This window comes from Sinocyclocheilus anshuiensis, unplaced genomic scaffold (genome assembly GCF_001515605.1).
Source record: "Sinocyclocheilus anshuiensis isolate Anshui unplaced genomic scaffold, SAMN03320099.WGS_v1.1 scaffold733, whole genome shotgun sequence".
Taxonomy (NCBI): domain Eukaryota; kingdom Metazoa; phylum Chordata; class Actinopteri; order Cypriniformes; family Cyprinidae; genus Sinocyclocheilus; species Sinocyclocheilus anshuiensis.
The window spans coordinates 468,626-479,015 of NW_015539923.1; the positions used below are offsets into that span (position 1 = coordinate 468,626).

The following is a 10,390-nucleotide window of genomic DNA, read 5'->3' on the forward strand; positions in this document are numbered from 1 at the left end:
GAATATAAATGATACTAAAATAAGTGATACTGTATATGGTAAAGACAGAAACTGAGTTAAAATATTCTTACCACCACACTGTTTTTACATATTTTGTATCCAACTTACCATACATTGTACAGGTTTATTACCTTGAAGAAATTCATATTTATTTTACAAAATATTCTAATAAATTAATAATGATTTATTATTATTTTTTGACACCAGCACCAAGTGAAATTGTACTTTTTTTTACTTGGTGAATGAAGTTAAAGTATAATAATTATTGAAATTAATAGGGTGTTACTTTAGAAAATATCGAACAACTAATAGAACAATAGATGGTTCTGCTGAAAGGCTGTCTTTGCTCTCATAAGCTCCACCCTGGTTCGCAGGTGTCTGGGATGTAAACACAGCTGAGTTGAGAGACACTCTTGTGCTCTTTGACAGCTGGACCAGACACACACAGAGAGAGAGTCAGAGAAACACAACTAGCTAAAACATTCAATTGCGTAGGTGGCAAAATGGCCTGCAGACTGTCCATTACAGAGGAGGATTTCTACTGCCCCATCTGCTGTGACATCTTCAGGGATCCCGTACTCCTACCCTGCTCTCACAGCATCTGTAACGGCTGCGTGAAAACCTTCTGGAACCGGCGAGGAACTCAAGAGTGTCCTATCTGCAGAACTGTGTCCTCCAACCCTAACCCACCTATAAACATTGTGCTGAGAAACATGTGTGATCTGATGAGAGAAGAAACAACTCAGGAGCCTCCCGTAGAGACTGTGGAGTTCTGTAGTCTTCATGGAGAACCTCTTACTTTCTTCTGCACTGAAGATCAAGACCTAGTTTGTGGGAAATGCAGAAATGCCAAATCGCATAAGAACCACCGCATCCATTCAACAGCAGATGCGTCACAGGACCTCAGGGTAAGAGCTCAGAGCGTCAGATTGTATGGAAACACGATTTTTAACCTAGCTTGTGGGAAATGCAGAAATGCCAAATCGCATAAGAACCACCGCATCCATTCAACAGCAGATGCGTCACAGGACCTCAGGGTAAGAGCTCAGAGCGTCAGATTGTATGGAAACACGATTTTTAACAATAGTCAGTTGCTGAAATGACCAGCTTGTAGACGCTAGTCAGATTTCACTGATTGTCGGTTTCAGATTTAATGGATATGAAAACTGTCTTGTCAAACAGGTCTTAGCACACTAATGACCCTTATATGACACACATTCTCAGGCTTACAGAAACAACAGTTTCATGGGAACTTGCTGATCAATGCTGATCCATTTGTGGATATGCCGGTTTGTAACAAACAACCTGTTTAACATCAGTAAACAAAGCTGGGAAAATCATCATGCTAAAACATCCGATATATATATATAGAGAGAGAGAGAGAGAGAGAGAGAGGCTGATATATATTATAAAATAGGCTGATGTGTGTGTGTGTGTTCACTTTTTAATATTTGTTAGCAACAGCTCCAGCTGGAACTAAAGGCCTTTCTGGAGAAACTCAGAGTCTACGAACGAATTAAACAGTCCTGGGATGAAACAGCAGAGTATATTAAGGTGAGTACCGGGAGGAGATTTCAACATTGACACAGTTTAACTACCATATGGATATTTCAGCCGGAATTTGCTGATATTTTGTGTTTAGAAGCAGAGCCAACACACTGAGACTAAAATTAAGGAGGCGTTTGAAAAGCTTCACCAGTTTCTGGAAAATGAAGAGGCAGCCAGGATGATGACGCTGAGGAAAGAAGAAGAGCAGAAGAGTGAGATAATTGAAAAGAAGGTTGAGGAGATTAGATCAGGGATGTTATCTCTCTCACGCATTATTGAGTCCATCGAAGAACAGCTAAAAAGGAATGACTTCACATTTTTTGTGGTAAGAAGCACTTGGTTTGGTTTCTGGACTTTGAATGTTTAAATGATGTTTTATGATGTTTTATTTCAAAAGATCAAAGAAAAATGCATATTTTTCCATTATATTGAGTAGAAATTGCAGAATGTAATTTTAAAAAATCAGCAAGGATGCTTTAAACTGATCAAAATTAAAGACATTTATAATATCCCAAAAAGTTTCCATTTCCAATAAATGCTGTTCTTTTAAACTTTCTATCAATTTCTATTTCTATTTTTTTTTTAAATCCCACAAAATATGAAGCAGCACAAATGTTTTCAACACTGATGATAATAAGTATTGTTTCTTGAGCAGCAAATCAGCCTATTAAAATGATTTCTGAAGGATGACACGATTACATTTGAAAATGTATTAAAATAGAAAACAATTTTAAATTGTAATAATATTTCATAATATTACTGTTTTATTATATTTTTGGCCAAATAAATGGCCAATTTTCTGATCACATAATAAAGATTAATCTTTCTGTTTTTATCAATATTATTTCTAGAACTACAAGGCTACAATTGAAAGGTGAGAAGGTTTTTTTTTTTCTTTATAACTTCTGGTTTTCAAACCCACATCAGTACTGACTAAATGTTGTTTCAGAACAAAGTGTACAATGCGGGATCAGACCAGACCTTCAGGAATGCTCATCAATGTAGCAAAACATGTGGGTAACATAACCTTTGAAGTATCGAAGAAACTACAAGCCAACGTCCGATACAGTGAGTACTGAGCAGATCAAATAAATCTTCTCAATCTTCTCACACAGAGATGCAGCAGAATGGAAAAAACACAAGGTCTAGAGATGCATTTTAAAAGTTGGGAGCCATTCACACAGAACGTGTTTTTGCTTCGAAAAACTCCAGACACAGAATGTGTCAGAATAGTCATAATTGTAAGACATAAACTTGCAATTGCAAGAAAAAAAGTCAGAAATGTGAGATAAAATGTCAACATGACCTTTTTTTTTTCTTTTTTTTATTAATGGCAGAAAAAAATAATTGTGAGATGTAAACTCCGAATTCTGAGAAGAAGATATAAACTCAAAATTGTGTTATACACATGGAAATCTGAGAAAAAAAGTCAGAATTGCAAGCTTTTATCTTGCTTGTCTGAAAAGGAAAACCCAGAATTGTAAAATATAAACTCAATTTTGAGATATACAGTAAAGAATTCAGAGGAAAAAAAGAAAAAAAAAGTCAGAATTGTGACATGGAAACAGAATTGAGGGGAACAAGTGAGAATTGCAAGATTTTAAGTCATAATTCTGAGTTTTGACTTTTGGATTGGGAGTTTATTCTGAGTTTGTATCTCAGAATGTCAAAAAAAGAAAGAAAAGAAAAACAAGAAAAGTCAAAAGTGTGAGATATAAAGTAACAATTTTTTTATTCTATGGCAGAAATGGGCTTCCATAGTTCTAAAAATGCAGCACTCAAGTTTAAAGAAGTTTAAGACTTTGCTTTTCCCCCCATTCCACTGCCAGTGTCTTGCATTTTTCAAAGCAAAATACGTTGTGTGTGAATGTCTTAAAAGTGAGTACATCTCTATCTCTATCTCTTTCTCTCCAGCCCCAGTAACCTTTGACCCCAACACCGCCCATCCTTATCTGCTCGTGTCGGATGATCTGACCAGTATAACTTACACTGACGAGCATTTCCAACAGCTTCCAGCAAACCCAGAGAGATTCGACGGCTACACAAGCATTCTAGGTTCTGAGGGCTTTAACTCGGGGACTCACTGCTGGGACATCGAGGTGGGCGACAGCACAGCCTGGGCCGTGGGAGTGATCACAGAGTCCGCATACAAACACAGACAGACCCCCTCCAAAACGGGCCTGTGGTATGTGGGATTCTGCAATGGTAAATACGGGAAGGGCTATTCTCCAGAGATCCTCACCCTTCTAAGGGTCACCCAGAGAATTCAGAGGATCAGGGTGCAGCTGGACTGGGACAAGGGCAAAGTCACATTCACCGACTCGGCTCGTAATATCGGTCTGCATGTGTTTAAACACACGTTCACTGAGAGAGTGTTCCCTTACTTTTATAGTCACTGTATGAAACATCCGATGAGGATCATACCGGTAAAGACAGCTGTGGAAGCACACATTTAGAGCCAATACAACTTTTAAACTGGTGAAGTTAAGCAGTTAAAGGTTAACTGTGATATCAATAATACAACAATATAAAATCATCTTAAGAAGACAGTAGCAAGTACAGTACTGCAATAAAACATTACTGCATGATGATAATGATTTGTTTTTGCTGCCTATCTTTTGGAACAACCCTTGTGTATGGATTGTAGAGTTGGGGTATTTGGACTCAGACTGCAATTATGAATGAAGACGGACTCGAACTTCTAAGGATTTGGACTTGACTCTGACTCGACAAGGTGGAATCAGACCCAGCACTGGTAGGTTGTGTCTGTGATGTGCTAAAATGCTAGTCTAGGTAGACTTGGTTCACTTGGTTTTGGAATGGAGCTTATTTCTTATATTGTGGCAACAGCACAATTATTGCATTTTGGAGCCTTTTTTACTGAAACACCATTATTTCAAGTTGTATGTTTAGCAATATTAAGACCTGATACGACAGACTGGCTTGTTTAACAGAATTGGCCAGTTTAATCAGCCCCATCCACAATTAAAGGAGCGGTGTACTCAGAATGACGAATTCCAAAGGAAAAGCTGGGAGCTTTGATTCCTGTGAAAGTAACCTGTGAAGAAAGACAAAGGGAACCATTTTAGTACAAATTCTTGTTATTTAAATAGTTTTAGTAGAGAGCATTCCAAAGCTAGAAACTACAGTTCAGAAGTTTGGAGTAGGTAAGATTTTTTGATGTTTTTGATTAAAAAAAAAGTCTCTTATTTCTCACCATAGATTAAAAAAATACAGTAAAAACAGTAATAGTGTGAAATAATATTACAGTTCAAAAGAAGTTTTCTATTTGAATATATTTTAAAATGTAATTTATTCCTGTGATGACAAATCTGAATTTTCAGCATTATTACTCCAATATTCAGTGTCACACACTGTAAAAAGTAAATCCGTAAAATAACAGAAAAGGTACTGGCAGCTCATTACACATTTCTGTTAACTCTAAAACACAATGCAATGACGTGTGAAATTCAAAATACTGGTAAAACACCTGTAAAAAATAAATACGGGAAAAAACCTTCAAATTATACAGTATATTGTGCCCTGTTTTTACGGATTTTTTAGAGTGCATGATCTTTCATAAATCATTCTAATATGCTGATTTGCGGCTCAAGAAACATTTCTTATTAATTATCAATGTTTAAAACGGTCCTATATTGTGGATTCCATGATACATTTTTTCAAGATTCTTTGATTAATAGAAAGTTCAAAAGAACAGCATTTATTGGAAACAAAGTCATTTATAATAGTTATAAATGCATAGTGTAGTATAGTAGTATAAAATGGTATTGTATATGTTAGCCTGGTACAGACCCTTTCTGGATGGTGGGCTCCAGGTCCTGGTTTCTTTGTAGTGTCTCCAGGTGAGAAGTTGCGTCCGGTCATGCTGTACTCAGGGGCCTTGTGTTTGTACACACCTGAATTCACCACTTGGTAGGTCCCTGGGCCTGGAGTCTGAGAAAATTAATGTTATCATCTTTGCAAAGTAGAGGTAAATACTGTAAAATGATGTGTACGTACCTTCCGTAGATCTTCATAGAAGCTGCCGATTGCGCTACGACCGCCGAAGAAGACATTTGGGGCAGATGCTTTATTCACAACTCTTGGCCCTAATACTGGGGGAAGCATGTATGCAGCTGGACCTGGAGACAAGTTAATGCATGAAATTCACAGGAAATGCACCTGTTCCAGTAGTGTTGCTGTGTAGATGTGTGGAAATCTACCTGGTGTTTGGTCATTACGAAACAATTTAGTCCTTGCAGACAGAGAGAATGCAGGGGCAGAGTAAAAGGTGGTTTTTATTGCGTTTTCAGGGGAGTAACTGCCTGAAAAGAAAAATCAAAAGCCAGTTTAATCTGTTCTACACTCACAGAGAAAAGGTACAATGCTGTCACTGGGCTGTTCTAAGGTTCTTTTTACCCCTAAATGCTACATATTAATACCTTTAGAAAGTGTGCCACCCCAGTGACAGTTTTGTACCTTTTCTTATAAAAGTGAACCTTGTTGTACAGCTACAAAGCCTGTGTGTTTATGTTGTGTAAAAGACCTGGGCCAGGGGTTTTAAAGGGCTGAATATCCTTAGGTCGGCCATAGACGGAGTACACAGGGGTTCCATCCCGACCCACCCTGGTGATGTTGGAGGGAACGAGGTATCCAGGACCCGGGGAAGAGTTGGCCTGTGAGTCACGATGACGTGTGCCGAAGCTAAACGCTGGGCCTTTCTGCATCTGTGGGTCATGGTTGTTCATTCCTGTGTAGGGCAAAGAAATCCCTCAAAGTCATGGCAGGGCAATAGCGTATCATTTAAAAAAAATAACATTTAGAAATTATTATTGGTCTTCCGAATCCCAGATTTTACCCCACTTTTTAGCTCCTGATTTACTGGTTGTATTTATTTTTGGGACAAATTTGTACCCAGAAGTGAGCTGAACCTTCTTTTTGAGAACATCATCATTATAACGGTATAAAAAAGTAAATAAAAAAGTGTTTTAGAAATGTTAAATGTTTTCTCTTCGGGTTAGATTGTGGATTAGGTTATCGCATTTGTAACTAGCTGTATAAAAACAGTCAAATCTATGCAATGCACCCATTTCTATATATGTGTGTGTGTGTGTGTACCTGTTTAGTAATACTTGTGAGGGCCCAAATATCCACACTTATATAGTGAAATATTACGACAACCAACAAGTGAGGACATTTTACATGGTTTCACTAGTTTAAAAGACTTCTAAAGCGGTCAAATATTGTATACTTTAAAATCTGCTTATTTGCAGAGGTTTCTGTGAGGGTTAACTTCAGGCTAGGCTATATATCATTAATCTAATATTATAAACCATTGTCTTATCTATAAGATGTCTTCACTAATATAGTGAATCGTGTGTGTGTGTGTGCGTGCGTGCGTGCGTGCTTGTGTGTGTGTGTGCCTGAGTGTGACTGTGCGCGTGTGTGTGTGTGTGCGCGCGTGTGTGTGTGTGTGTGTGTGTGCTTTGACCTTGACCTATAGCTGACCAGACATGTGTGTGTGTGTGTGTGTGTGTGTGTGTACCAGTTGCCCCTGGCAGAGAATATGTTGGCCCTGGACTGTTATACATTGCAGCAATCGGGCCCCTTGCCCTGTGGGGCTTCCAAGGACCAACCCATACTTCCACAGGCATGATGTCTGTTGGAAAAAAAGAATTACTAAAACTGCTTGTAAACAAATAAATAAATACTTGTGTTAAATAAAAGTGTTAAATAAAACTAGATTGAAGAGTTTGTAGACAAACTTTTAGTTGGCTTGAAAAGGCCTAGCCAGAAAGTTTTAAAAAGTTATAAAAGCTTGCACTCTGAAGGTTTTCAGTTTGAAGTAGTTTGAAATTTAACATAGGTTTAAAGATGAATGTTTGAATGTTTTCAAGGCAATACAGTCTATCAGAAAAACATATATATGTAGGTATAAAACATATTGCTAGGGTACCTTGGGTGGTTGCTAGGGTGTTTCTAGCATGACTAGCATGTTGCTAACATGTTTTAGCATGTTGCTAGCATGATTAACATGTTACTAGCATGTTGTTACCATGATTAGCAAGTTACTAACATGTTTCTAGCACGATTAGCATGTTGTTAACATAATTAGCATGTTACTAGCACGTTGCTAGCATGATTAACTAGTTATTAGCATGTTTCTAACATGACTAGCATGTTGATAACATGGTTAGCATGTTTGTAGCATGAGTAGCATGTTACTAGCATGTTTCTAGCATGATTAGCAAGTTACTAGCATGTTTCTAGCACGATTAGCATGTTGCTAACATGATTAACATGTTACTAGCACACTGTTAGCATGATTAGCTAGTTATTAGCATGTTGTTAACATGGTTAGCATGTTATTAGCATGTTTCTAGCATGATTAGCATACTGCTAGTATGTTTTTACATGATTTAACATTGTAAATGGAAAAAAAATCCAGATAAAAACAAGGTAAAACCAGCTGATTCAATAACAAAAATAGTTAGAGACCAGTTAAAATCAGCTAAAACCAGCAGATTTAGCAAAAAGCCAGCTAAAACCATCTGAACCAGTCAAAAACCATCTTAAAACCAGCATAGGCTAGTTGTCTAGTCTTAGCTGGTTTAAGCTTAAAATAGTAGCTGTTTTAAACTTGGTTGGTCTTTTAGCAGGTCTCCCAGCTTGATCAGCCTGACCAGCTAAAAAGGTGCCAAAACCACTTTAAAACCAGCCTGGAAGCAGCCAACCAGCTAGATAGATAGATTAGAAATATTTTTAATCTATATCTAATAATTAATAATATATGTCCCTTTTAGACTTGCACTCTATTCATTTGCTGCTTGTTTTCTTACAAAAAAAAACCACTTGCTTTGTAATCTTTTTGTATTCTATCTGATTTCTTTTCATTTATTATAATTAACAAAAGCAAAAAGACCTCTAACACCAGCTTGCTCTATTCTTTTTCTATTCTATCTGTTTTCTTTTTATTTATTATATAATTTTAAAAACCCTTGCTACGTGTACTGCGTTCAGCTAACTGAGACTTGTTATAGCACTTGTATATCATTGCTCTTTTGTTGATTTTGATTGCTTCCATTGTCCTCATTTGTAAGTCGCTTTGGATAAAAGCGTCTGCTAAATGACTAAATGTAAATGTAAATGTAAATATTAGATAGCGTGGAAGCTTAAAATGAGTTTAAATGGGTTAGAAATAGTACATAGAAGGGAAGTTTGATTGAGCCTAATGGCCTTTATTGTGTTTAGATTTAAATTTGTGACAGTTGGAGTTTGAATAGTCTTGGCTCATTTGGGATTTTTATGATTTTTAATCTTCAATTTTAAGAAAACCGTAAGTCCGATCAGTCTGAAAAGATATAGCACACTACGTGAGATCAGTCTGAACAGCTGGGCTGAGTTTGGTGGTTCTAGCTTGAAAGCTCAAGGAGGAGTAGCTTTCAGAAATTTAGTCTAAGAAGAAGAAGAAGAAGCTTAAACAGAATATCTGTCAATTGGCTTTTTCAAGCCTTTAGTCTAATTTAATTTTAATTTAATTTAAATAAAATTAGCATACAGCTCCGTAACTGGTTACTGTAACAAAAAGCATAAAAGTAAACAGCAAACGAAGTAAAAATAGCAACTTACCTTAAGTGCAAGATATTAAAAAGTTCGTGAATTTAATACACTTTCGATCTCCAGGCGAGTTTTGAAAGAATTAATATATTATAGCTTAAATTGTGTTCAGGGCGTTGATGATTTTTAGATGTAAGTTACGCTTAGATAACTTAAAACGACAAAACGATGCCAGTTACAATACAGTATCTGCACAAAAACGATGTTATTTACATAGAAAGGTAAAATAAAAAAAAGTTATAAATGTAGCTCGTGAAGAGCTCTAATTAAACTCTCAGCTGCTGCGAGTCTTTGGTTGTTTATAATTGTTTCTTTTTAATCTCTATGGCGCCGTCGCCATGGTAATTCTTTGATGTCATTTTTGAGTGACATTCCAGTGGCTCTACATGCGACTCCACAGTAATCCGTGCGGTTTTATTAATTATTAAACAAATGAAGGTATAACCAAATTCAACACGTGCTTTCCTTAGAGATATTTCAAATGTTAATTTAATACACACATACTGTATTCAGTTCCTCCGTCTTTAGACCAGATTATACACACATTAATTTATTAATCGATATATTTTAAAGGAACGAAAAAAAATTCTTAAAAAGTTTGTTTTTTTTTTAAACGAAAAAAAAAATTTATTTGGACACTTAAGACACACTTAAAAATGTTTGTATATCATTTCACTGGATAACAAAATATCTAAATTAAATAATTAATAAGTAAATAAATAAACAAATAAAAAAATATTAAAATGAGATTTAAAAAAAATCACAATACATTAGTTTAGAAAGGAGAGAGAAGATACATCAGGGACAAAAACAACATTGTCTTTTTTTTTTTTACTTTATATATATTGATCTTTTTTCTCCTTGATTTTTGTATTTTGTCTTGGTTTTGTTAAATATTGTTTGAAAAAAAATGTATGTAAAACCAATGATCAATTTGAAAATATATTATGTACTATATATATATTATGTGATTTCCAAATAAAATATGTAAATAAATAAAGAAATACATTTTACAGCTAAACATTTCACAAAAATATATATATATATATATATATATATATGTGTATATATGTGTGTGTATGTGTATATGTGTGTATGTATATGTATGTGTATGTGTGTATATGTGTGTGTGTATATGTGTGTATATGTTTGTGTGTATATGTGTATGTGTGTGTGTATATGTGTGTGTATATGTATGTGTGTGTGTATATGTGTGTATATATGT

The 10,390-nt window shown here is 35.7% G+C and overlaps 2 protein-coding genes across 2 annotated transcripts; one reads left to right on the forward strand and one right to left on the reverse strand.

Annotated features, from left to right (window-relative positions):
- Positions 1-503: 503 nt before the first annotated feature.
- LOC107686588 (tripartite motif-containing protein 35-like) lies at positions 504-4,004 on the forward strand. The gene is made up of 6 exons (XM_016483654.1): positions 504-908; positions 1,459-1,554; positions 1,643-1,873; positions 2,400-2,422; positions 2,498-2,616; positions 3,463-4,004. The coding sequence occupies exons 1-6, from the start codon at positions 504-506 to the stop codon at positions 4,002-4,004; spliced, it is 1,416 nt and encodes a 471-aa protein (XP_016339140.1).
- A 509-nt stretch (positions 4,005-4,513) lies between these two features.
- LOC107686589 (outer dense fiber protein 3-B-like) lies at positions 4,514-7,202 on the reverse strand. Its single transcript, XM_016483655.1, has 6 exons — positions 7,094-7,202; positions 6,095-6,298; positions 5,772-5,873; positions 5,569-5,690; positions 5,362-5,502; positions 4,514-4,606 (listed from the first exon to the last, which is right to left on the reverse strand). The coding sequence occupies exons 1-6, from the start codon at positions 7,200-7,202 to the stop codon at positions 4,514-4,516; spliced, it is 771 nt and encodes a 256-aa protein (XP_016339141.1).
- Between the last annotated feature and the right edge of the window lie 3,188 nt (positions 7,203-10,390).

What these genes read in the sequence shown, in the direction of transcription:
- LOC107686588 (XM_016483654.1), top strand. Translation starts at nt 504, where the DNA reads ATGGCCTGCAGACTGTCCATTACAGAGGAGGATTTCTACTGCCCCATC. An exon ending in TACAAGGCTACAATTGAAAG is followed by an intron (nt 2,423 to 2,497) that starts GTGAGAAGGTTT and finishes ATGTTGTTTCAG; the next exon opens with AACAAAGTGTACAATGCGGG. An exon ending in ACAAGCCAACGTCCGATACA is followed by an intron (nt 2,617 to 3,462) that starts GTGAGTACTGAG and finishes CTTTCTCTCCAG; the next exon opens with CCCCAGTAACCTTTGACCCC.
- LOC107686589 (XM_016483655.1), bottom strand. Translation starts at nt 7,202, where the DNA reads ATGCCTGTGGAAGTATGGGTTGGTCCTTGGAAGCCCCACAGGGCAAGG. An exon ending in TTCTCTGCCAGGGGCAACTG is followed by an intron (nt 6,299 to 7,093) that starts GTACACACACAC and finishes TGCCCTACACAG; the next exon opens with GAATGAACAACCATGACCCA. An exon ending in TCGTAATGACCAAACACCAG is followed by an intron (nt 5,691 to 5,771) that starts GTAGATTTCCAC and finishes ACTTGTCTCCAG; the next exon opens with GTCCAGCTGCATACATGCTT.